At 52.5% G+C, this 25,652-nt stretch overlaps 1 protein-coding gene across 1 annotated transcript in view; it reads left to right on the top strand.

Annotated features, from left to right (window-relative positions):
- Positions 1-902: 902 nt before the first annotated feature.
- Positions 903-25,652, top strand: part of PLXND1 (plexin D1) — a 67,036-nt gene continuing 42,286 nt past the window's right edge. The window contains 9 exon segments of the mRNA XM_040076181.2: positions 903-935; positions 937-2,253; positions 15,972-16,148; positions 19,072-19,203; positions 20,943-21,043; positions 21,707-21,836; positions 22,344-22,518; positions 24,021-24,129; positions 24,980-25,082. Coding sequence (XP_039932115.1) covers positions 903-935; positions 937-2,253; positions 15,972-16,148; positions 19,072-19,203; positions 20,943-21,043; positions 21,707-21,836; positions 22,344-22,518; positions 24,021-24,129; positions 24,980-25,082 — 2,277 coding nt within the window.

Genomic DNA, 25,652 nt, shown 5'->3' with positions numbered 1-25,652 from the left:
CCCTGGCTCTCCGTACAGCCTTGCCCAGGAGCTGCTCCTCAGTCTCGGACGTGTCCCCTCACGACGAGGAGTCAGTTTACACACCCGCAGACGGGGAGGAGGGCAGCAGGAGCGAACCCGCTGAGGTGGAGCGATCCCACGGGATCGGGTTCGGGGGCTGTCCCCTACATCATCCCAGCGTGTAATTTGGCAAATCACTTCTTTGGGTCTTTCTTGCTAAAGCGGTGCCCGTTGGAGGGCAGAGGAGACACGCAGACCGGTCTGTGCTCCGCTTTTGACGAGCCATGCGGGCAGAGCCGCTCCAGGGGTGGGGGCCTCGTCCCCCGCCCGGTTCCCGGGGAGCGAGAGAGCGGGTATTGCGGAGGGATGTGTGGACTGCGGGGCTTGAGAGGGGGCTCGGGGAAGGGGGGCGGGGGGGGCGGGGAAGGGACGGACGACTGTTCCGGCTCGCCGTGCTGCTCCGCAGCTGGGAAAACGCTTCTTCCCCCGCCCCTTCCCTCCCGGCCTGTCCCGCTCGAAAAGGCGAAGGAGGCAGAGGAGAGGAGGGGGACGGCCCGGAGCAGCCCCTCACGCGGCGTGGGGACGCCCCGTCCGAAGCCGCCCGGAGCCGCCCGATCGGCGGCGCGGGAGACATCGGTCACTGCGCCGCACGCACACGACGGGCCCAGGGCACCGGGACGCGGTGAGCACCGGTGCGGGGGCGGGCGCGGGGCGGGCGGAGGGCGGGGGCAGGGAGGGGGCGCGGCCGCGCGCCCCGCCGCCCCCCGCCGCCCCCCCGCCGCGGCCGCCACTTCCCGCGGGCGTCGCTCGGCGGCGGGCGCTGCCTCCGCAGGAAGCGGCCCCGCGCCCGCCCCTCCCGCGCCCGGCGACGGGGCACATGCACTGTGCGGCGCGGCGGCGGGATGGCTCCGGCTCCGGTCCCGGCTCCGGTCCCGTGCGGCAGGCGCTGAGCCGCGGTCCCCCGCGCTGCTGCCGCTGCTGCTGCCGCTGCTGCCGCTGCTACTGCCCGGCCGAGCCGCCGGCCTGGAGGTGCAGCGCAAGTTCCTCTCGCCCACCCTCACCAACAACTTTGCGCTGGACGGCCCCGGCTCCCGCGTTTACCTGGCGGCCGTCAACCGGCTGTTCCAGCTGTCGGGGGGCGAGCTGGCGCTGGAGGCGGAGGCGGCGGTGGGGCCGGTGCTGGACAGCCCTCTGTGCCACGCGCCGCAGCTGCCGCAGGCGTCCTGCGAGCACCCCAGGGTGCTCACCAACAACTACAACAAGATCCTGCAGCCCGACCCGGAGCAGGGCGTCCTTGTCGTCTGCGGCTCCATCTACCAGGGCCTCTGCCAGCTGCGCAGCATGGCAAACATCTCGGCGGTGGCCGTGCGCTTCCCGCCGGGCGGCAGCGACTCGGTCGCCGTCTTCCCTAGCATGCTGAACGTCGCGGCCAACCACCCCAACGCCTCCACCGTGGGGCTGGTGCTGCGCCGCGGCGGCGGCGGCGGGGCGCGGCTGCTGGTGGCCGCCACCTACACCGGCTTCGGCAGCCCCTTCTTCCCCCGCAACAGCAGCCTGGAGGACCATCGCTTCGAGAACACGCCCGAGATCGCTATCCGTGCCCTCAACGCCCGCGGCGACCTGGCCAAGCTTTTCACCTTCGACATCAACCCCTCCGACGACAACATCCTCAAGATCAAGCAGGGCGACAAGGCGCGGCACAAGCTCAGCTTCGTCCGCGCGTTTTTGCAGCACGGGGCCGCGCCGCCCGCCCGCCGCCCGTACGCCTACCTGGCGCTCAACAGTGAGGCCAACGCGGGCGACAAGGAGAGCCCGGCGCACAGCCTGCTGGCCCGCATCTGCCTGGGCGAGCCAGCCGAGGCCACCCTCAACGGCAGCGGCGAGACCAAGAAGCTGACCGAGTCCTACATCCAGCTGGGGCTGCGCTGCGGCGGCGCCGCCGACGCCTTCACCCGCCTCGTCTCCGTCTTCCCGGCGCGGGCAGCTTGGCGCAGCCCCGGCGCTCCTCAGGGCCCGGCCCTGGCCCCGCCGCCCCTCGAGGAGCTGCTCTTCGGCGTCTTCGAGCGGGCCGGAGCCGGCGGCGGCCGGGGACGGCCGCAGTCCGCGCTCTGCGTCTTCCGCTTCGCCGAGATCGAGGAGACCATCCGGGCCGCCCGCAACTCCTGCTTCGTCAGCCCGGCCGCCGGCATGGTTACCGTGCTGGACAGCGTGGTGCAGGGCACCGGCCCGGCCTGCGAGAAGAGGAATATACAGGTACGGCGGGCACCTGCCGGGGCGAGGGGGCGCGGGGAGCCGCTGGCCGGCGGTGGCCGGCGGCCCCATCTCGTCGTGCCCCGTCCCGCGGTCGCTGCTGTCGCCACCCCTCCCGAGCTGGAGAGCATCCCCCGCTTCCCCTGGGCGGGCGGGTAAGCCCCGCACCCCGCTGCCCTCGCTGCTCTTCCCGGAGACCCTCCCGCCTGCTCGGGGACGGCATCGTTCCCCATACCTGGTCGCCGGTGCCTCAGTTCTCGTGGGTGCCCTGCGCGGCCGGATGTCCGTGGGCATCGCCAGCCCCATGTCTTGTCCCGCGGCCCCCAGCCCTGCCCGGGACGGCACACAGGCTGCCTTGGTTCTCCGCGTTTGTGGCAGAAGTTTGCCATCGTCACAGTTTGTTACTGAGTGGCCGTAAATGTTAGCGCGAGACAGTCGCCTGTCTCTCTTTTCACTAAAAATATACGATGTTTGGGAAAAAGGAGAGAGGAAAGGGCTGCTTTAACGCTGCATTTTTCCCTTCCTCTGGGACGAGTGCACAGCTCGGCTCCATCAAAGATTGTGAAAACATCTGTTTGATTTCAGAGGCGAGATAGAGCATTTGGGCTTGGGCTTCCCTGTGCAATGCCAGTGGCAAAGAGAGAAAGGTTTCCCATGGTAACTGGAGTGTTTAGTGTGGCATCTCCACTCTGTGGTAAAATATGTAGTCTTAATGCACTTGGTTCATAGACCTACTCTAGCAAAGTTGAACAGTTTTTTCCCTGGTGGCAAAGTACAAGCTGCCTGACAGCCAGCAAATCTAGTAGTTGGAGCTAATTCCACAAAGACCGGGTGTGTTAAACACTGGGAGCTCAGTCCTGACATCTTGGCACGGTCACGGCTCCCAGAAGACTCACTGGGAGTCAGGAATCCTATTTACAGGATGTGAAGGCACCCGCAGTTCTTGTTGGCTGTGGCTGATGCTCAGCATCCTTGCAGAGCAGCCGCTCAGCCCCGGGCGGGATTGAACTGTCTGCCAAGGTGGGTCAAGTGGCAGCATCAGGGCTGGGGCTGCTGGAGGCACTTGGGAAGTGAACAAACAGCCTGGTCATAACTGAAAGACAGCGGCAGAAGCACCCATCACCCTTGAGCTCACCCAGGACTGCTGTGGAGATACAGTTTTTTCTAACTTTTGTTCAGTAAAGAAAATAATCATGACTAACACCAGTCTGCTGATGTTGAAAGTATCAAGTGCTGTATCCAGTAAGGTATTTAGACAGCTAATTCTTTCAAGGAGATTAGGCACAGATGAGGTTTCCCTCCATCTTTGGTCCTGGCCTGTCACACTGTTCAACTGCAATGTGTTCCTGTTAGCATCTTTCTCTCCCAGTTGTTACCTGGGTAGGCAGGAAGGGCAGCCAGGAGGAGCCTGTGGTCACTGATGCCATTAAGGCTGAGAAGGATGCTGTGTTCTCGAAGGGATGAGCAGCAGGGCATGTGAGGGTCAGGGGAACAAGCTAAAATAACTGAGTGCTGCCAGGCCGTTGGGAGTCAGTGGGAACCCTCCGTGTTTGAAACTGTAGTGAGATCAGGCTGCGAGAAAATTTCTTCGTGTGGAGAAAGCAGTAAGACTGGTGGTGATATGAGATGGATGGGGAGACTGGGTTCTAATACCAGCTGACATTGCTGCTGCATCGCTGGCCGTGAACCAGTCATTGAACCCGAGGTACCTCAGTTTCCCACATACTCCTGTATTTATTGTTATTCAGAAACCCAACTCGTGTAGCGTCAGATTGCATTTGTAAAGCTGCTTTGAGATCCTTTGATGTCAAGTACAGCAAGATGTAAATGAAGCATAACATTAATATTCGTTCATGCCTAATATTTCTACACTTCCCACTTATTTGAAGTGTATTCCTCTAAAACCGCTGACCGAGCCTGCTGGGAAGCCATCCTGCTAGTCAGGAGAGCCTTTCCTTTTTTTTTTTTTTTTTTCTTCATTCTCCTTAATCATTAGAATTGCCAACAAGTTAACAAGATGTTTTTATTTTCAAGTCCCAGAGTGGCAGTGTCAAGAGAAGAGTTGTAATAGTGTGTTTCTTTGTGCTGCAAAAACCTAACATCAATTTCCACCTTCAAGACAGTGAAATACTCTAATATGTTTTGTGCCCCAGACCTAGAAATGCAGCAGGAAAATGTATTGAAGTGGCAGCTGGTCTGGCAGAGCAGAGCACTATCTATCTCTTTTCCCACTGTGAGCTCCACCTCTCCTGTTAGTGGGTTTCCAGTTTTCCCATTGCCTGTGCATCACTGGTAGGGGCTCTAGTGTTAGTAAGTGTGGCTCCTTAGTTCTTCCTGAGGACCAGGTACTTGGGTCTTGATCTCCTTTTGCAAGAAAAACCCCCGATATTCGCCTGATTCATTCTATGCGTGTGTTCAGCTGAAGTAGTCAGTGGTTACAAGTCGGGACCAGGGGCTGTTAGGTGTAATGCAGTGTGAAAGGAAAATCACTGACCCCTTGTGTGCTCTCCAGTCTAATTGAATGCTCTTCTCCTGCTTGCTTTGACTCAGCCCAGGGAGCTCCAGCGCTCACCCATCAGTGAGGGGTTTTGGGAGTGGGTACTGAACACACCAGCCATCTGCCGGTCCCTATGGCATTTCTGCTCAGAGCTGACTGATGTGGGGCAGGGCATCTCACCACTCAGTGCTGTGCTGTGAGGCTTGAGGGGGCTGGCACAGAACGGGGGGCTTTGTCTGTCTGCAGGTCGATGTGGTGGCAGCACCTCGTTTGGCTCCCCTTGTGTCGATGTGGGATTGGCCACACGGGGGGCTGGGGAGGGTGGATGAGGCAGGTGGATCTGCCGGCTGCCCTGCTGCCCTGCTGCCCTGCTGCCCTGCTGCCCTGCATTCCCCAAGTTGGGCAGGGGGAGCCACCAGCTTGGCCTGGAAACGGCGCCTCTCTTTGATGGAAATGCTTACTTGCAATTAAGCACATGCTTAACAACTTTGTGTGAGACGAGGAGAAAATGCGCAGAGGAGGATGGTCTAGGTCAGGAGTGGGGGCTGTTGGTTCTTTTCAATGAGGGTTGCTGAAAAGTCACGTACGGAGGAGATGAATTCACAGCACCGGCTCAGGGGAAGGAGGATGTGTGAGGGAAGGATTTAGGTTGATTGGCTTCTTGCGCCGAGAGTGAGTGGGTGAGCTCTAGGATTGCTTCCCCTCAACAGAAATAGTTTTTTATAATGAATTTTGTGTCAAATGCAGCTAAATTGGAATACTTGCGTGGAACCACTGCGGTGTTTTGCCCACTCAAAACCCGTGTGGAATTTGGACTCAAGCCCCCAGAAGGGAAGAGGAGTAGGAGCTCTCTGGAGCAAACTGCCTGTAACAATATTTGCAGCAGTACACTAACAGAGCTTATCAAATTCTTGGGACGCTGCGTGGGTTTATAGCTCGTATTTGAGCTATTCTTCCCCAGGAGGATCATGGCCCAGTGGGTTTGAGGGTTATGCTGGCTGCATGGCTGGATTGTGACGCAGCTGTGGGATGCTGAAGCCGTTATAAAAGCAAAGCCCATCCCCAGCTTCTGGCTGGCTCGAGAGCAGTGGCCATGTGGAGCATCCCAGGAGCGTCCCCCTCAGTCACACTGAAAACAGAGGTCTGTCTTGCTGTTCCTTTGGTCACACTGTACCACAGCCACATCCCAGCGTAGCAAAGCCCCCGCAGTGTCCTCTTGCCACTTCGCCATCTCTCAGTGGGTATTTTGGCAGGGGACACAGCCAGACACCTTTGTGTGCACACTTTGTTGTGATGAGCAAGCTCATTTGAAAAAAAGCTGAACTGGAAACCCCATCCCATGCTCACAGCTGTGCCAAACTCAGTGTTTTCTGCAGTTTCTGCATGGACCCTGTGGTCTCCTAAAAACTCCTGGAGTGATACGGAAAGCAGACATATTCATTAGGCCTAGATTTGCTGGCCAGGCAACTACATCTCTCTTGGGAAATATTTTGGGGTCTGCAGCTCAAAAAAGGCTGAAAATCCAGTTTGCTTCCTCTGCTGAATACCACAGGCGTAGTGGCATGGGATAACAAAATGTTTCAGCATTAATTCTCACATTTCTGGCTCTTGTGGCTTTTTGTCAGATCCTGCATGGTCACTGAACACTGTGTTTGGGGGTGTAATGATGAGATACCCACCAGTGAGCTGTACTATAATGGGTTGTTAAATAAAATTAACTCCTTGGGTAGACTGTATAAACAGTCTCTGTATATATGTCTGCCTGGGCATGGAAATGTGGTTTAAAACCACTCAGAAAATGTTCCCAAAGAAAAAGATCTCATATACACGTGGGAATATGACAAAGCATCCACTTACTGTCCAAATATACTGTGGCATCTCCATGGGATTGGGTTTTATCGGAGCTGAGTTACTTTGAAGTGCTGGTTTATACTAATTTAGAAATTCCAAACATGAAACTAAATGTGTTCTAACCCTACATCTACTCAAATAAATCCAGAGGATTAGCCACAGAAAGGAAACTGGGAATTTACACTTAATTTGTTTATTAAAAATGAGGCAGGAGTTTTTGTAGCAAGCCTAGTTTCTGTGTTTTTTAGTGCGGGCTGTTTGGAGTTGCTGGCACCACCCCAAGGTGTCACTGCTCAGGTACTACAGAGCCGCACCATGGTTGTCACCATCGTCTGTTTTGCCCTGGGATGTGGCATTACAGATGGTGGGAGGTCGGTGTCCCTCCAGCTGCCCTGCAGGGGCTGGGGGCGAGGGGTCACGCTGCCGTGGAGGGGTGGGTGGGACCCAGGATGCCCCAACGAAAGGTTTAAGTTGCAGTGTGAGCTTTGCCTGGCTTTAGACCCAGCCCAGAGCACTGTCTACCTGTTCTGTCTCTCACCTGGTACTAGTGAGTTGTGGTCAACTGTTGGTTAGGTTTGCTTGGGAACTTATGTGAAAATACCACCTGCTGCTCAGTCAAGGTGCATACAGGCAGCTGTGTGAACACCATCCTTCCTGGGAAGGCAGCCTCAGCTCTCTGCCGGTGCCCGGGGGCTCTCCCACTGCCAGGGCTGGCGTGGCCCTCGTGCTCTGTGCCAAGCAGGGGAGTCTCCTGAGGAGCAAGTCGGTGCCCCCGAGCTGAAGGTGGGTGGTGGGAATGCTTTCCTAGGGGCCCCAGGGCTCATCCCTGCTTTGCATCTCAAGCTTAAACAGGTCCCAAATTGCAAAGCAAAATTCGGTCAAAGTGGCAATCTTTTTTGTGCCTGGAAAACAGGAAGTTGTGCTGCTTTAGGGAACAGAAACTGGCTCCTGGTTGTGGCACAGCGCCTGCCTGCTCTGGGGGCCCAGTGCTGCTGGCTGGGCAGGCAAAGTGTTTGCCAGTCCCTCAGCATGGCAGGGGGTCACAGGCATGCTGCTGGCTCCTGGAGAGCTCCGTACAGCTGGCTGTACAGACCTAGGCATTCCGGTGCCTGGATGCTCAGACTAGGTTTGATCCATTGAGCTCATCAAATCCCCTGTAACTAAATGACAGTTTAGATGGAAAACAGGAAAGGGTCATTTTGGCTAAAGCCAAGGGTTTTCCAGGACAGGTGTTTGAATTCCGTGTGTGATTGGGAGCCCAGGCCCCAGGAGCCGCAGTGGATACAGGCTCAGCTCTAGGGTCTCAGTGGTTGGAAATGAAGGGATTTGCCATCTCTTTTCTGATGTTTCAAAGTTTCATTTACAGTGATTGAGTGACAAGATTGTTGGAGAAGTGAAGAGGGCATCGTGAGATGCGTATGGATGCCCAGCGATGCTGTAGAAACTCCTTACTATGCTTCGTAGATCCCAACAGGTGTCTGTCCAGTTGCACTGTTGGGACACTGATGTCCTCTCCCAACGAGGGGTTGGAAACATAGTAAGTCTGAGACCCTGTCTGTGGTAATTTAATGCAAACACCAGGCAAGCTGGAATCTGCGGTGGTTGGAAATAATATTATAACCACCTGTGTGCTTTTGGCAATCGGTGTAGGAGGTCATTAAATGGGGAGGAAACTGGGGCTAAATGTCTGCTTGAGAGGATAGAAATCTGTGTCTGGAGGGAGATACAGGTGATGTGTGGTTTGATGTGTACAGGTCTCTGGAACAAGGTAAGGGGTAAAGGACTGGGATAGGTGTTCCCCATGTACCCCTCCTGGGTTTCCCAACCAGGACCCTGCTCTGGTCAGCGTGGTGGCAGCCTTTCTGCTGGGGCCGTTTGACTGTGGAGCCACAACTCAGCTACACTCACGTAAGCTGCTGGAAAAAGATGTAATTTTGGGAGGAGCTGGGGTTACAATGGGATCCATGGGATCTCCTAATTGTAGTGCCATTTCCTGCTGAGATTTGGTATCATAGCAAGCTCAGTGGCTCTCTCCAAGGAGCTTTGGAAACAGCAGGTTCTACAAATTTTGAAGACAAAATATAAAATACAGAGAAAAGGAAAGCCTTACATGATTTAACCAAATCAGAGAAATGCTCAGTTGCTGAATCCAATAGGAACACTGATTTGTAACAAATTTTGAAATTATCCAAGTTATATAATTATTATGATCCTAATTTCCTAGCTGGGAGGGGAGTGGGGTAGGGAGTGAGGACCTCCAGAGTTGAAGCTGTGGAGATGTCAACAGGCACAGCGCTTTAAGAGTGATGCCTAGGGAATACTTTTTGCTTTGTTCAGGTGCTGCCTTCGAGAGGAGACAGAGTGTGGGTGTGAGGGCTGGCCCCAGGCCAGAGGAGCCTGGCTCACACGTTCGTCCTTTGCACTTCCATAACCATCTGATACTTCTCTTTACTTGAATTTCTCCAAGTAAATGAGGGCAGGGGTTAGAGTGGAGGAAATCTGCGCTGGTGATCCGGGGAAGTGGTGTGTCTGCTGTAGACTGCATCTGTATAGCTTGGTCGCTTATGCATTTGGAGTGCTCAGTTAATGAGCAAAAAAGGTTTTATTGACCTTTCTGTGACAAGCCTCTTCTGCGGGCTGGGTGCTTGACCAAGTCGTGGTGGTTTGTTTTCTGGACTCTGTTTTTTGGTGCTGAGGCTGTGGAGCAGGTGATGCGTGGGGGGTGCCCAGAGGGGGACAGCACTGCAGCACGGCGTTGCTTCTCAGAGGCGCGTCTTAACTTCGGATGCGTAAAAGAAGGGTAGAGTTCTGCTCATTATCTCGGGACTTAATTGATTCAGCAGAACTAATGAAAAAAATACAGAAAAACATTTACTGTAAACTATTGCTAAATGAAATAGATTTGAACTGACACATGCAAAAGACCAGTTGTGCTAGGTAAGGAGCTGTTACTTTAATGGATGCTTTTTTCAGCCCTGACTTGCACAGATATGCCTTCAGAGCACTTTGAGCATGTGAAGTGCTAAGTGTTAGTACTAGCAATAATAAAATAGTAACAACCAAAGATCGAGGAGCCAGACTCATGGTTCACCAGGGACTCTTCCCTGTGGAAGATGGTTTGAATGGTCTGAGGTTGGTTACTGAGGCCAAGGCTGAATGTAAGTAAGAAACACGGGTTGAGTGGTGGAGGGGTAACAAGGAAAGGACAGCTAAGAAAGTACAGCCTAAATAAACCAAGTACCTCACTCTGAGCAGTTTCGACGGGGGAGGTGTCTCGGGCTTCTGAGCAGGAGTGGGTGTCCTTGAGATGAGGCATGCTTGGCTGATCTGCTTAGCCCCTTGTCCCCAGGGAGTGGGAAGAGGAGGCGAGTTTCCAAGAGGGGTGAATTTAAAGGACATACAAGCTCTTGCTGCTCAGACACGTGCTGTTCTGACTGTGACAACCCCTCTGGAGCCTGTTTGTTAATCCCTCTGCTTGCCCATTCCTGGTGGATTTGATTGTATAATCTGAAGTATTGTATTTAATGCAGGATGAAGGCTAACATAATAAGCTTGACCAGTCTTCCTGGCGGCATGAAGGATGTGTAATTTTAGTTTAAAAAGTGCTTCTTTTTCATGTTTCTCTGCTTTGAGCAGCTCCCCATGCTGTTGCACTTGATGTTTCAGTGCCCTGCTGGGGGAAGCACTGATGCGGAGCAAGGAAGGGGGACCCACGCTGGGGCTGCCAATGCTGGGAAGGATGTTTTGGGGGAGGGATGTGCAGGTCCTGCTAGTTACCACATTGCCTTCAGCTTTCTTTTCCAGTTGTGGTCAGCATGACAAGGTTGGGGCTGATGGAGTGGTGGTGGCCATGAGCTGGGCCAGTTGTGGCTGGAGGAGGGAGCAGAGGAGACTTGGAGGGGAATCACACTGTCAGCTGCAGGCATCCAACTTTGGTGCCACTGCTGGAGCTGAGGCTGGAGCTTCTGAGGACTCACAGCAACAGATGGTTGGATGGCAATAGGGACCAGTGGTTGTTCAAGCTGTTGTCAGGCTTTGGCCTCACTGTAGCAGACTGGCTGTGCCTGCAGCTCAGCAGTGCCCCGATCCTGTGCCAGTCTCTGTGTCCTCCTGCTGAGGTGGGTTCTGGCAGGCAGCAGCCAAGAGGGCATATGTGCTGTCTGCCCAGGGCTGCCACTTCCTGAGCAGCAGATGAAGCTTGGGTTTTGCCCTCTGAGATGATCTGAGACACTGAGAGCCTCTTCCAGCATTCACACTGTCACACCTCTGGTGGTTTGAGGTCTGTGGCTGCGGTCGAGGTGAGCATGCAGCTGCTGCTGAGTTGCAGTGGTTTGGACCGACCCAGCTGTGCCTATCCCCAGCCACCAGTCCTGTGCTTGTTGTGCCCTGCCTTCTCACAGTCCTCTGTGCTCTGTCCCCTTCCTTAGCCCAGCCACCAGTCCCACGCGAGGCTGCCAAGAGTGAAATTCAGGAGCTGGCAGGAAAGAAAAGTTTGGAGTCAAGAGTAGAGAGAGGGAAGAAAGAGTTTTCTAAAAGTGATAGCTCCTTGCAAGCACAAGGTCCAGGTGCTGCTGGGAGCAGAGGGATGTTGGGGTAGACCATGCCTGGTGTCACATTAGTGGCTCACAAAATACCCTAGTCCAGAGCTGTCATTTTGCAAAAGGGCAAAACACAGCAAAACCGTGGCCTCCTCGCCTGAGGAATGTGTGGTCTAAGCAAACCAGAGTGCAAGTCTCGCTTTAAGCATTGTGGTGTGTTTTTTGTTGTTGTTGTTGTTGTTGTTGTGTTGTTTTTTTGTTTGTTTGGGGGGGTGGTTTTTTTGGTTTTTTTTTTAATGTCTGCTGTGCTGCATGGATCCTGTGCTCTTGGTAGTTCTTGAGAAAAAATTGTTCAGATTCCCTTTGCCAGAGATTCTCAGCCTGAGCGCCTTGACTGGCCACAAGTGCACATTGATTTGCCTCCTGTTGCCTAAAAAATACGATGGTAAGTCTGAGGAGCTCTCTGCTAATGCCTGCCCTTGAGCAGCACTGCAGCTGGAGACTGCTTACATCTCAAGTGCCTCAACACTGGAGTCCTCTTCTGAGGATGACATTTTCCTCCAGGCATCCCAAAAAGCCTGGTTTTGACAGGTCTGGTTGTGGCAGTGCAGCAGATAAACGAGTGATTGTGTGTACAAACTGCTGGGGGACGGGGGAGCTCCGGGGGGAATGCTGGGGGTGTGTGCTTGGTCTGGGCTCTGCCCGACACAGAGCAGGGCTTGTACTCTCCCTTAGCATAATGCAGCCAGGCTGGCTTGGCATCACTGGCTGTGTCCATTCTCCTACGCAATATTTCACCGCTGGTTTTTGCCCTGTCCCTTCTGTTCAGCGTGAGTCTGTGTCCTGCTATTCTCTCAAGACAGTATCCTAATTATTCTGAATATTCTCTCTGCAGTCAGAAATTTCCCTGAGTCATACCTAAATGTTAATAAAAACCTAATGGTTTATGTTAAGGAAGGCAAGAGATAAAACTAGAGCCCTTTTATCACAGCCTTTAATGGCCTGAAAATGTCAGTTGTGTGGGAGCAGCTGCCAAATTTTGAGCCTATGAAGATGATGGCTAAGTCCCACAAATCAACAAGTTTGGAGCGGATTATCCGATGCAGGCTGTGTCATTTTCCCAGGACTCCAGGCATGCTGGAAGCCAACACTTTAATCCTCTCTGATATGAAGTCTGAAAGGGGCCGGGCTCCCCTTCTCACTCCGGAGCTCTGGAGCTGCTGCAGCGCAGCCAGCACGGCCTCGTGGAGGGCAGGGGCTCAGGGCTTTCCTCTGCGCCGCAGCTTCTGAGTCACAAATTAGCTCCAGCTTTGCTTGAGAACTATTTTTAAGGTCACAAACACAGGATGCAGAAATCAGCGCATTTCATGGTTTTCCTGAGAGCTGCCTCACCACTCCTCTTCCTCCTTCTGTTTCCAACAGACTTCCTTCCCGAAGGGACATCCTGCGTGCCCAGGGCTGAGGAGCTGTAATGGAAATTTTGGGGAATCGCTTTTTATGCTCCTTATATGCCTGGGATAAAGAACTGAACTCACACTGTGAAGACAGCTGAACTCTTGAGCTCTGATGTGGCTGGAAATCTTTTATCTCTGTCCCACTTTGTTCCTGCAATCGCGCTCAGGGGTTAATCTGAGTAACCATCCTCTTAGCTGTGGCCCCTTGATTTGAATTCATTTGCATCACTTGGGAAGTTTTGCAGCAGTAGCACATATTACAGTGTGCAGGGGCGCAGCAGCGTGTTCCCCTCGTCCTGGGGGCTGGCAGAGCAGCGAGGCTGGTGCTGGCTGTGGCTGTCCCTAGCTTGTGCCCAAGAGTCTCCTCATCAGCGATAGAGTGGCAGAGTCAAACCTTTTGTGGGGAGGACGTTTGGGATCTCGAATCAGCCCACAGTTCTGTGAGTTACTGAGTAGCCAGAGCGTGTCAAAGAAAAATAGAAGCAATACAGTAAATGCCCACGGGGTGTTTTAAAATGCAGATTATAGAAAGAGATTGGTTTTGGAAGAAAATGTAACATTTGTTCTTTTCCCACGTCAAGATAGGGCAGCTTGATTTAAGAAGGAGTGAGATTTAACCCCTTCCTCTTGGAGATGGCCTTCTATTCCATTCATCCAGTGCAAATCCCCAGCTGTGGTGGCTGCCTGCAGAAGGATGTGACTTGGCCATATCCTGTTTACTGTAACGTGATGGAGTTAGCTGTCCTCTTGGTGCTGTGGGGTGCAGGCAGCAGCAGCGCAGCATGTCATCCCTTCTTTGGACCCGGGAGAGGGAAATTCCATATGTCTCCTACCCATCCGTTTGTTGGAAGATCTGATATCATTTGAAGAAAGGTGTTTCAGAGGAAGGATGTGTGCAGCCAAAATAAAGCTTCGCCTGGGTTAGAATAGTGACATCCTGTTTACTGTGGAAAACACTTTGCACTGATATGAGCCCTGAAATGCATGATTTATAAGCAGGCAGGCGCTGCAGATAAGGGACTTCCCGTGATTTTGGCCACCTGTGAGAAGAAAGGGCCACGTCTTTCAGGCTGGCAGGCAGTCCCAGCTCCTGTCCAGCTGCCTTAGAGAGGAGGCGCTGAGCATCCCTTGGGGTCCCAGGTGGCCGGAGGTGCCTCTGTGCCTCAGTTTCCCTGCAGGAAGGAGCCTTGTAAGGTTCAGGTGGTGATATTCTTAGAGAGTAATGAAGAGGAGCTCGAGATAATCTTCCCTAAGACAAGTAAATAAAATTAATTTCTAAATATCTGTCTGTGAAGGGAAGGAATCATTAAATCAGAAACACAAATGGCTTGCCATATCCTCTGTATAGCAGGAAAAAAAGTTGTGTGGCCCATTTACAGGCCAAACATACACACTTAAGAATCTGGGCTCTGATTTTACTTTTTACTAGAATGAGATGTAGTAAAACTGCAAAATGCATTTAGCATTGCATCCAAAAACTTTATCCTTTTGTCTTGGTCCCCTAAGGACAGAGCTGCAGCTTTGAATGTGCTGCCCCGTTTGGCACTCATGTGATCAGAGGAAGTTTTTTCACACCAGGCTTTGTCTGGTGCAGCTAGCGGTGGCCACGGGTCTGCTGGGGCACAGGGGACCAGGGTCAGGGTGGTTTTTGGAGAAGACCCTGCCTGTCTCCAGTGGCACTGTGACTGTGCTAGTCCAGCAGCAGCGATACGAGCCCTGGATGTGTCTGCAGCAGCAGGATCCCTGTGGCCAGGGGTACATGCCCCTGTGCAGAGGCTGCTGTGGGGTGTGACTGCACGGCTGGGTAGCCCATGCTGTTTGCTGACCAGCTGCTACAGCACGCCGAGGGCTGGCTGGCACCCACAGCTCCTGCTGAGGTTTGCTGCTGTCCTCTGCCGTGCAAGGGGGAGGAGTGGGCAGTGCCTGCAGTCCCCATGCTGACTGCTCCCTGGACCAGCCGTGGCCATGACAGGGAGGTCACCAACCCCCTGTGGCTGTCTGTCTGGGGCTTCTTTTCTTTTGTCAGTGCAGGGGCACCATCTCCTGCTTATGCATACAAAGCCCCATCGCTTTTGCTTACCTTTTGGGTTTTAGCACGTTTCTTCCCTGCTTCTCCCCAGGAATGTGTTGCTGTGGTGTGGCACAAGACACATGGTGGTGGCTTGGTGGCAGATGGGCATGGGGCAAGAGTTGCACTCCAAAGTGGGGAGACCCTGCAGAGACATCCTGCCCAAAAGCCTAAGGATTTTTTTAATCTTCTGAACTGTCTGGGAGCCAAAGCTTTAGTCTGGTTCTATTAATGAAATAGTAATGATCACCAGGGAATTTGCATCCAGGCGCTGGTGCAGCCCGGGGAGGGAGGACTGTGCTGGACAGGCTGGTGGTCGCCTTTTGCCTAGTGGAAACGGCATTCCCATTCCCTGACAGATACAGCCTCAAATCCCTGCTTTTATTCTGCTTAAATTCAGACTTCTGTCAGCCTCTGTGGCACGGCTATCTGCGTTATGACTGGATTCAGAAATGCACAAATGTGCTTTGTCCTTGGGGTGTGGTCTGCAACCCTCCAGGCATCTCTTGCTGGAGGCAAGAGTATAGGCATTTCCCACAATTGGAGCTTGGATTGCGGCAGGTGACCTGCGGATGCCTGCTGCTGCTGGAATTTCAGCCCTGAGAGGAGGGTGACAGTGTGGTCACAGCCTCCCCCAGGCTAAACCTGGGGTGGCACTGTGGATTATGTGGTAATGGCCCTTGAAACGTGCCCATCATTTGAATGGCTCCGGCTGCACCCCTGCAGCTCTGAAAAGCTGCTGCAGGAGTTACTGCAGGTGAATTGTTGGCAGTGAGACTGTTGTGATGTTCAGGCATTGTCGAATCCATCCAAGTTGTCTGAGCAGAAATTACATGAGAATCTCAGAGGATTTGGAGCGAATGGGTCATAAATCTTGGGTGCATCTTGGCAGGGTAGTAGGAATATGAGGCATCAGTTCCACTTGCAAATGCTGCTGTCATGCAGCAAATGCACGAATTAATTTAAGCACAGGAGAGGCAAGTCTGTTGTCTTGCTTTCCGCCGAACAATCAAATGCTTGCTCATAGACACAGGTCAGTGACAAGTCCTTAAGCGCTGCCTTTGCCCCTTGGCACCTGACGGTGAATCGATGTGGAGGCCCTGCTATCAGCCTTGTGCCCCAGGTGCCAGCCCTTGCGGGTCAGCTCGTGGGCCAGGGCCAGCTGCATTTTCCTGTTCCGTGACTCAGCAGTGAGGGGCTCTAGGAAGGCAGAGCGGGGCTCTGAGAAGTCTGTCCCCACTGCTCCTGAGCAGGGGTGGCAAGGGAACGTACTGATGTTTGTGCAGCCTGTTGATATTTGTGTCTCTCCCCAGCTGCAGCCGGAGCAGCTGGACTGTGGAGCCGCACACCTTCAGCACCCACTGGCCATCGTGAACCCCGTCACGGCCACCCCCATCTTCACCTACAGTGGCCTGACCGCGGTAGCGGTGGCCAGTGTCAACAACTACACGGTTGTGTTCCTGGGCACGGCCAGCGGAGGACTCCTGAAGGCAAGTGGGAGCCAGCAGCTGCAGCACGGGGCAGCAGAGCTGGGGACGGCGTGGGTGTCGGGGCTCCCCCTTCCAGCACCTCTGGTCTGCCCAGAGGATGACAGCTGTTGTCTGCTGGGTTTGGGCACCTGCTTCCTTGAGGCGATGCGGGAGTCGTTGTGTACTGCCATAACCTGGACCATGGCACGCGCTGCCGGAGGGCTGGTGGCTGTTAATCGCTGCTCGGGGCTGCCGTGTGAGCAGCGTGTTTCTGATGAACCCAAAGCTGAAAATGCTGTTGTGCGGCACTGAATTATTAATTAATTTTATTAAACTATTTTCCTAATTATATTAATATAATTTAAAAACAATACTATTATATACACAATATAATATAATTTTAACTACAAGGTTTTGTTATAATTTTAACTGTTGAAGTTATTGCAATTATTAAAAGCTCTTCTAATAAATTCTCCCTCTGAGGTACTGGCTTTTGAAGACTCCATGTAGATAGGGGAAATCTCTCAGAGAGATTCTTCACAGCTGAATCCAAAGCAGGCGTGAACCCATGGTGGAGTCTGTTCCAAATAACATGACAGAGGTGATGCAGGGTGATGCAATGCCCCAGCTCTGCAGCCAGGGCACAAGGCCAAGCTCTCAGTAACCTCAGTGCTTGAAGTTTGCCAGAGAAAGTTTTGATTCCAGGCAGCCACAGCAGTCTGGTAACCTGCCAGTATCAAAAGTCCATAGAGAAGAGGGGGAAAAGGCCTGGAGCAGAGACAGCTGATACCTGCTTTATCTCTGCCTGGGGGGACTCATTCATAATGTGGGATACTGGATCAAAATACTTAGATAGAAGAAAACTTACCCAGACTCTTCCCTTGTGTCTAAGTGCTCCTGGCAGAAATGTGGGAACAATCACAAAGGAACTCCCTGCTTTGATTTTTGCCCACAGGGGCAGGTAATTTGGGAGGGTGGGAGGGAGCTGGCATTGGGCCAGGCGCAGCGGGCTGGGGGGCACATGCCACACGCAGAGCAGCCTGTTCACACGGCATTAACAGCTCTGCTCCATTATCATCTCGGAGAGACCAGCCTTATCTGCAGTGCCTCCATTAGGGAGAGGCTCCTGGCTACCCTGTGCTGGGATAATTTGCTCAGATAGCTGTAATCTAATTCCACAACACAGCTGCATAACCAGAAGCCCTTCTACCTTTGGGGGTCCTTGCTCTTTGGCACAGGACGAAAGATACTTTGCGTGAGCAAATCATTCAGGTTTGTTGCCTGAAAAGACAGCAGAGGGGCAGAAATTATGCTTGCCCAGCTCCTGCCAGCAGCAATTAGGGCTACCAGGGGCACGTAAGGCAAATTCTGTGGCTGCAGACGGGCATTTGGTGAGGGCCAATTCCACATGTAGCAGTCGTGAGAAGGTCAGCAGCGCTTGGGCAGCATGGCCGGGGCAAGATGTGCCAGGGTGCAGTGCCCTCACGGGTGACGGTGGGAGGGAGGGGTCTGTCCTGATGTGTCCAGGGCTGGAAGGATGCAGACGTGCCATGGTGGGGCTGTCCAGGACTTCACTCGCTCTGCTCCCACCAGCACCCGGGGCAGTGCGTGTCCTCCAGCCCACCCCAGCCCAGCCTGCTGCACCAGGGCTGGTGGTCTTGCCCCTCTGTGCTGCTGGGGCGGCTCTTACCCAGAGCCTGCAGCCCCTGGGATCCAAGGAAATTGACTGTGTGAAGAGGGCATAACGTGAACATTCCCAGGAGGCAGAGGGACCCAGGCACAGGTGTCTGTAAACAGCCACACGTGGAGCTCGTCTCACCAGCAAGGGAGAGAGGATGCAGTGGAGGATGTCAGAGCTCAGTTCACGGACACCTTGGGTGATCCCAGGGAATTAATTTAGCCTCTGGCTAGGCAGCTTTTAAAAGGGACACAGTAATAGTTCCCTACTTTTTCTGCATAGCTCTCAGTGCTTGCATATGTTCTTAGCAGAGAGAAGCCTGAGCCTGTGCTGTCATACTGGGGTGTGTCAGTGCTGCTCTAGTGTAAGAATTAATTAACCTATGTTAATTAATCCACATTTACAGAACAGAGCCACACTTGGTCATTAAAATTATTGCCTTCCCTTGCTAGTAAGGAGGCAAGAATTTTCCTCATTCCCTTTCTGTTTTAAGCTGAAAAGTGACTGTCAAGAGAAATTGTGTAGCCCCGTTGTTATTTCCTCTCAGCAATGCCACATTTAATTTACTGAATTTTCGAGTCAAATGCCAAGACATTCAGAGAACTGAAAGGCAGGGTGATGCTGTGCAGCCTTCTCCATCACTGCCAGCACTTCAGCTGGTGATTCATGAGGAAAGGTAGGACTTGGCACGCTTGTGGCAGCTGCCGTGGTCTTCTGAAGTCAGCAGGGATAGATGCTCCTTCTGGCTGGGAGTGACAACACTTATTTTTCAAATATGCAGGGAGCAGGAGATGCCATGCTGTACAGCCCTGTTGCTGATTTTCACTGTTTTTCATTAAGTTTTGGAAACTCAGTGTTCTCTGTACAGAATGTGCATGCGTATATGATGAGGCCTGAGGGCTGGTGCCCCTTGCACGAGGGTAACACAAACGCTGCTGTGCCTGCCGATGCAGCTGTGCAGGGGTAGAGCCTCCAATCAGATGCTTTCCAGAGGCAGCCCCTCAGAGGGACCAGGGATGATGAGGGTCCTGCATCACTGAGCAGGGCTGGGGCTTTCTGGGCCCTGCCACGCCTGCCCAGTGACTCAGCTGACTTTCCAGGAAAGCTCTGTGTGTGCAGCCTGCAAAGTTTGCAGAGATCCACAGTGCTTGACAGCTTGGGGCACCACTGTATACCACTTTGGTTTCTATTTATAACCATGGAGAAATAATCTTCTTCCCCTAGTGTTTGAAAACAGTCTCAGTGAGTGGCCTCTTCTCTCTGCAGATTAACCTGGACAGTACGATGGAGGTTATTAGCAGGAGATCCATTTCGGTGGCTTACGGAGAGCCTGTCCATCCCATCATGCAATTTGACCCTTCTGATTCCACATACCTCTACCTGATGACCTCCTACCAGGTGAGATCTTCAGTCCTCAACAAAACAGTTCTTGGAGCACCGAACGCATTTGATTTGCCTCAGAGCTGGGAGCAGAAAGGGACAATAAGATTTTCCTTAAGATTAGTAGTGAGAGCCAAGATGTTCAGGGCTTTGGCTGTCTCTGGGCTTTCTGGGGAGGTGGCTGTCCATTCTCCAGTGCTGGGTGATAACACCAATGCAGCTCAGCTTACCAGGTCTTTGTGGTGGTCAGGTGAAAAGAAGAGTGAACTGAAACCGATTGCACTTATGGGAATGCAGAAATAAGCAAAGGTTATTCCTGTACAGAAACCCCAAAATGACAGTACATGATCTTTAGGAAGGCTTTCAGGAGATCCTACAGACAAGAAGTCTGCCTGTCAGAAGTGGTCCCAGGGGAGGTTTCTGCTCAGTGCTTGGCAGGAGGGCGTTGCAGAGACCTGGAGAGCCACAGCAGGTACAGATAGGCGGTCCCATCTCCATCAAGTTAACGGAGTAGGAAGATGAGAGCTGAGTGCTCCAGGCACTGATGGTTTGTCCTGAATTACATTTTAATCTGTCAAAGCAGATGCTCAACCACAAATGTTACATGTTGCATTTGTATTTTCCAAGCTCTAATTCCCTGCAGATTGGTCATTATCATTTCACAGACCCCTCCCGGGGCATCTCTTTAGCTGATGGCTCTGACTGTCTCATCTCAGCCCCTGGCTGGGCTGTGCTCTCTGCTCAGGCTGATCAAACAACTGTCATGGTGTTTCTGGTGCCTCCTCTGACTCCCTCTTTTCCAATAAATCCAATGAGTTAATTTTTCTTTGGTGGAGTTAGCATCCTGGGAAAGCTCCCCAGGAGCTTGGCAGGTTTGGGGTGGGGTTGCTGAGCCCTGCAGGGCTGGGGAGCAGCGAGGTGCTGTGAGTGAAGCGAGGTTCTGGCCAAGGAGCCCACAGCCTGGAGTGTGCTTGCCTGGTGGGAGCTCAGGGCTCTTGGCACCTCACATTTTCAGTCCCCGCTGTTCCAAAGCACTCAGGTTTCCTTCCCAAATGTTTAGAGATCAAAGGAGGAGAGAGCAGAAACCCACACATGCTTTCCCTTCCAGCTGCTCCTGCCAAGTGAGTCCCCAGAGGTACTTTGATTTTTTTTACAAATCAAGGTTTCTAGAGTGGTGCTGCTTTCTGATCTTTGTGTAAACAGCCAGAGAGTGCCAGGCTCTATCTTGAGAGGAGCTTTCTGCAGGTCTGGGTGAGAGCTTTTCACAGAGAGGGACAAGCAATGAAGCTCTGTCCATCAGACACCTCTGAAAGGTGCAGTGTCACACTCTGTAACCTGGTCATCACATGGCTCCTGCCATGGCCCCAGCTGAAAAGGGGCAGCTCAGCCCAGCCCAGCTCAGCCCAGCTCAGCTCAGCTGGCTGCAAACCCTGTGGCTTCCCGAGCCCTAGGGCATCCTTCCTGTCTTGGGGCTCACGGCCTCTGGCTTGGACAAGCTCCAGGGGCCCCCAGTGGACAGCTTCTTGGGCTCACCCCCATGCTGGGTGGCCATGGCACAGCTCCAGCTTCCCAGCCGTGCCAGGGTCTGCTCCTGTGGTGTGCTGGCTGAGTTTGCTCCAGGGCGCGTGTGTCGCAGCCCAAGGTGCTGGTGTCTCGTCTCCAGCTGCACGGGGCCGTGCTGCTGCGTCCCGGCGGGGCGGCTGTTCCTGTGGGGTGGTGGCACCTTTGGAAGCAGCTGTGTTGTTGTTGTTGTGCAGATGACTCGGGTGAAGGTGGCTGCCTGCAGCCAGTACGCGACGTGCGGGGAGTGCCTGGCTGCCGCGGACGCCTACTGCGGGTGGTGCACCATGGAGACCAGGTAGGACCAGCCACGTCCTGGTGCGCTTCAGCGTGTCCTTTGGCCCTCAAGCCTGGGCAAGAATTTCTGGTGCCTTTTGTATTTCCCCACAGCCGCACTACCGACAGTCTTTTTCCATTCCTTACAAAATACATGCTGTTAGAAACAATTGCATCTGGCCCAAAGGGATGGGATTTTCTTCAGAGCCAAGATTTCACCATAGCTGCATTGTCATGCCACAGGCAGCTGCCAGTGCAAAGAATCTCTTGCAGGTGTCAAACCATGGGACTGGGAGGACCTGCACCCTGTGAAAGTCCATCTTTTGCCCCTGCAGATCTATCACTAGAGGACAATCACACGCAAAAGGAGATAGTCAAAATTAGACTCCGCATTTGCAAACTGAAGATGTCAGACAAAATGTCATCCTCTCCTCCAGAGTTCGGGTTCAGCCTGGTCTTTTCATGCCTTCTTCAATCCTGCTCCTCCACTGATGCTGTGGAGTACATGTTTTTATCGTGGCAAGCAGACACTTTAAACATAGCAGCAAATATTAAGGCTTAGCTGCATGGATGAAGGAAAAAGATACAGACACAAGATTTTCTCAGGAGCTTCCCTCACAAGGAATTCAACATTTTTATCACCTGTTTTAAAACTCATCAACCATGAGCTGTTCCTCTGTTGCAGGTGTTCTCTGCAGCACGAGTGCACCAACTTCACGGGGGCAAATTTCTGGGCGAGTGTGAGCGGAGGAGTGCAGCAGTGCCCTTCCATGACCATCCTGGAGCCTGAGATCAATATCGACAAAGAGAACCCGGTGCGTTTGATGCCAGTTCCAAATCCATCCCCCGCGGCGTCCGCGGAGCCCTGTCTGCTCCCGGGGCGGGTATCCCTCCGTGCTCCTCGCGTGGAGCAGCACGGCTCCTCGTGCCTTGCATGGGGGTCAGGGCGATGCTGAGCTCTGCTGCACGCTGCTGCACCGGGCCGAGGCTCTCGGGGAGCTGGGCTGAGCCTGAGCCGGCTGGATGCCTGCAGGCAAAAACCACCAGAGCTGTTGCACCAAGTGCACACGGGAGGGTCACAGAATTTCAAATGCAATCAGCTGCGGACAGCTGAGTCAACTCATTTCCTGGTTTTGTATTGTTGCTATTTTAAAATATTTTAATTATATTTTAAAGGTTTTCATCAAAATATTATTTGTTTCAAGACAGACCCTGTCTGTAGGCTTGTTTTGGAGTTGCCTACCTCTGAAAAGCTTCTAAAATCTTGACTATTTCTAAATATAATTTTCTGTGATAATCGCTGACTCTTTTGTCTAATATAGGCCCTGATAATACAAATAAATGGAACTATCCCAAACCTGAATGGAACAAATATTTCATGTGACTATGGAAACAACATCCACACGGTAGCCAGAGTCGCTGGGGATTATGTAAACCAATTTATTTATTGCAGTTTGCTTCCACATGAGAAGTACCCAGCGTTTCCTGATGACCAAGGTATGTAGAGGCAAATAAGCTCGTTCCTTCTAACCACTTCTGCGGACATAGTTTTTAATAGGCTTTATTTATTTCGTCATTTGCATGTGCAGTTAACACACAGAGGGGAGAAAAGCCCGAATCTGCTTCTGTTTTACAGGGCATATGACTCCGAAGCATAGGAGTTCCACCATCTTTACATGAATTGATAATATTTCAAATCTATCAATTTTTGTTTTAAACGTCAGAATTTAAATGCCGGTTCATGTTCTTATTTTTATCTGGTTTGAGCTTCTGCTTTAGATTTAATATGTACTAAGCCTAAAACATTTCAGCCCCAGGCAAATAATGTAGTTTATTTTATACTGATATTTTCAATTGTTTTGTTTAATTTTCCTCCCAAACACACGCTGCATTTCAGAAGGGATTCTGGAGGAAGAGTGAGTGGGTACCTAAAGGGGCTCAGGAACCCTTAGCCCCCATTTTGCAATCCGAAGCCAGACAGAGGTGTCCAGTGTCCCGTTTTCCGGTGGCGCCAAAGGCGGTGCCAAAGGGGACGCCTGTCTCGCGGCTCCAAGGAGCTGCCTCCAGAGGAGATGAGATCCTGCAGACAAGGCTGAGGCCAGCTGAGCTGCTGGCCGAGCTGACCAGGTCTGACCTGGCCGCTTGGCCGTGGAGTCAGCCCTTCTCAGTGCCTTTGGAGAAGTTTGATGCTTCAGTCCAGACTTGAGTGCTTGTTAAATTTTCATCCTTCAGGCCTGGAGTGAATATGCTATTGAAGATGACTGATTTCAGTAAGGGCAGAATTAGCTAGTCCTTTTGAAAATTCCACTTTTCCTAGGCCCATTTGTAAAGCTGCATTGCTTTTCTCCCAAACTATCCGAAGAATGGGAGATCATTAACTACTCCGTATTGTTGGTTACAGCAATGTCCAAATGAATTTCTGGAATCCAGTGTGCTGATTTATTGTCTGTATTCTGAAAGAGGCATTGTTTCTTCTCCCTGGTGCTTATATGGCAAAATTGCAAAGGAAAAAAAAAAAAAGAAAAAAAAAAAAAAAGGCAATTTGGGGGAGGGAAGGTAGTATGGTGTGTTGAGCAGCCAAAAATGGGATTTCTGCTCTCTGCAGGTTTGTTGGAACAGGGAAAGTAAGCGGGATTTTAAAACATGATAACTAACATGTTTTAATTACCACATTTTAAAAATTATAATTTAGCACCAACCGTATGTGAGGACAATGATTAAATCTGCTAATTAACACTTGCATAACATGCTGGAATTTTCTGCCGAAAGTCACCATGTTCTTTTCTGTGAGAATAATGTAAAGTGCTGATTTAGGAGGGAAGAGCGGAAGGTCAGAGGAGAAAGGATGACTGGTCCAAGTTCTGAAATGCAGCTCGGAGGAAGCCCTAGAGAAAACAAATCAGATTTAGACCTTGTTTTCCCAAGGGTCTCTGTCTACTGAATGTGAGTGTGAGCAAGGGGCTGTTGCAACCCAGTGTTCTTTGGCTTGATTTTCTCAGATCACGTGGTTGTTGAAACTTCTCTCCGGGTCAACAATAAAAACATTATCCGGGCCAATTTCACCATCTATGATTGCAAAAGGATTGGAAACATTTACCCGAAGAGAGCGTAAGTGACCCCAGTGTGCAGGCAGGTGGTGGCAGGGCCGGGTGGCACTGGGTGACAAAGGTGGGACAGTTTGAAGCTGGGAGGGTGCCAGCACAAAGCTGGACGAGGGTCCTCCTGTGTGGGGTTAATGGGGGAGGACAGCTCCTACGAGTAGGCAGCTGGGGTGCTGGGCTGCGTTTGGCAGGATTGTGGGAGATGTGGTGCCAGAGAAGGGTCCTCAAGCCATCTGGACATGTTGGGTTTCTTTTAAACATGAATAATATTTTTATATAAAGCTTGTTGTGTTAACCCTTCAGCAGCAGAGGTGGCCCCCCCAGCAGTCTGTGGGGCCCTGGGGAAGGGAGGGTCATGCTCTCTTGCTCCTTCCAGCCCTGGGTAGAAGCAGTCACATATCCCCATCAGCCTGAGAGGACTCTAGTGGCACACACCAAAACTCGTCCCCCTCTCAGGAGCATAACAGCAGGACCAGACCACAGGGCCCGCCAGCGATCCCACATCTGTAAACAGCAGGGAGAGTCTTAGCCAGGTCTAGCATGCCAGGCTCCTCAGTGAGACAGATGAGGGGAAAGAGCATTTTTTTGGGGGGGGGAAAAACATTTTTTGCTAAGCAGGGGGGAGGTGGCTCCCAGTCTGCTGTGGCCTGAAGCCAGGCAGGGATGCCGGGTGGTGATGGGCTCTGGCCACATCCCCTGCCAGCTCCCAGGGAGAGGAGAGGGAAATCCAGCACCTGCCTGGGTTTTTCTAGGCACCATTAAAAGCTGAACAGTGTGAAGATGGGTTGCAGGGCTGAGGTGTGTCCCCTCTGAGCAACCTATATTCTGCTTTTCTCACCTTGCCGTTGCCATTGCAGGTGCACCAGCTGCCTCTCGGCCAGGTGGAGGTGTCACTGGTGCCCCTCTGCCTACAGCTGCGTCTCCAACCGCTCCCAGTGTGAGGATGCTCTGCGGATGGAGGTGAGGCTCGTCAAGCGCTGCTCGGGCTCCTCCAGCAGTGGCTGGCGCTCGCTGGCCGTGGCTTGTGCCCTGCTGGGGTCGGGGGACCCTGCTCAGCTGGTGTTCAGGACGGGGGTAAGCTGTGACTGCACTGTGCCCCGCCACGCTGTGCTGTGCCAGGCCGTGCCTGTGAGGACGCTGGCAGCTGGCTCAAGGATTCAGCTGCCGTGGTGCCTTCTGCGGGCTCTCATCTCTTGGTTTTCCATGACTTCTCATATCTGGAACAATGCCACCTGGGTTTGAGTACAAGAAGAAACAGCCATACTCCACCATTCCCTTAGCTTTGACTCAAGGTTGCTGTATGTTAATAGAGTACAAGAAGAAACAGCCATACTCCACCATTCCCTTAGCTTTGACTCAAGGTTGCTGTATGTTAATAATGTGCTGGAGCGCCACTGGGATGCTCATCCAGAGGAGAAAATCGTCCCTTTCCAAATCGCAGCTTTAATACCCAGAGGATCAGAGTGTTCCTACTACTGAAATTTAAATTGAAGTTAATTTAAATAAAATGGGCCTTTTAGCAATCAATCT

The sequence above is a fragment of the Hirundo rustica genome, chromosome 12, assembly GCF_015227805.2.
Source record: "Hirundo rustica isolate bHirRus1 chromosome 12, bHirRus1.pri.v3, whole genome shotgun sequence".
In the NCBI taxonomy this organism is placed as follows: Eukaryota; Metazoa; Chordata; class Aves; order Passeriformes; family Hirundinidae; genus Hirundo; species Hirundo rustica.
This window is presented reverse-complemented; position numbering and strand designations above follow the sequence as displayed.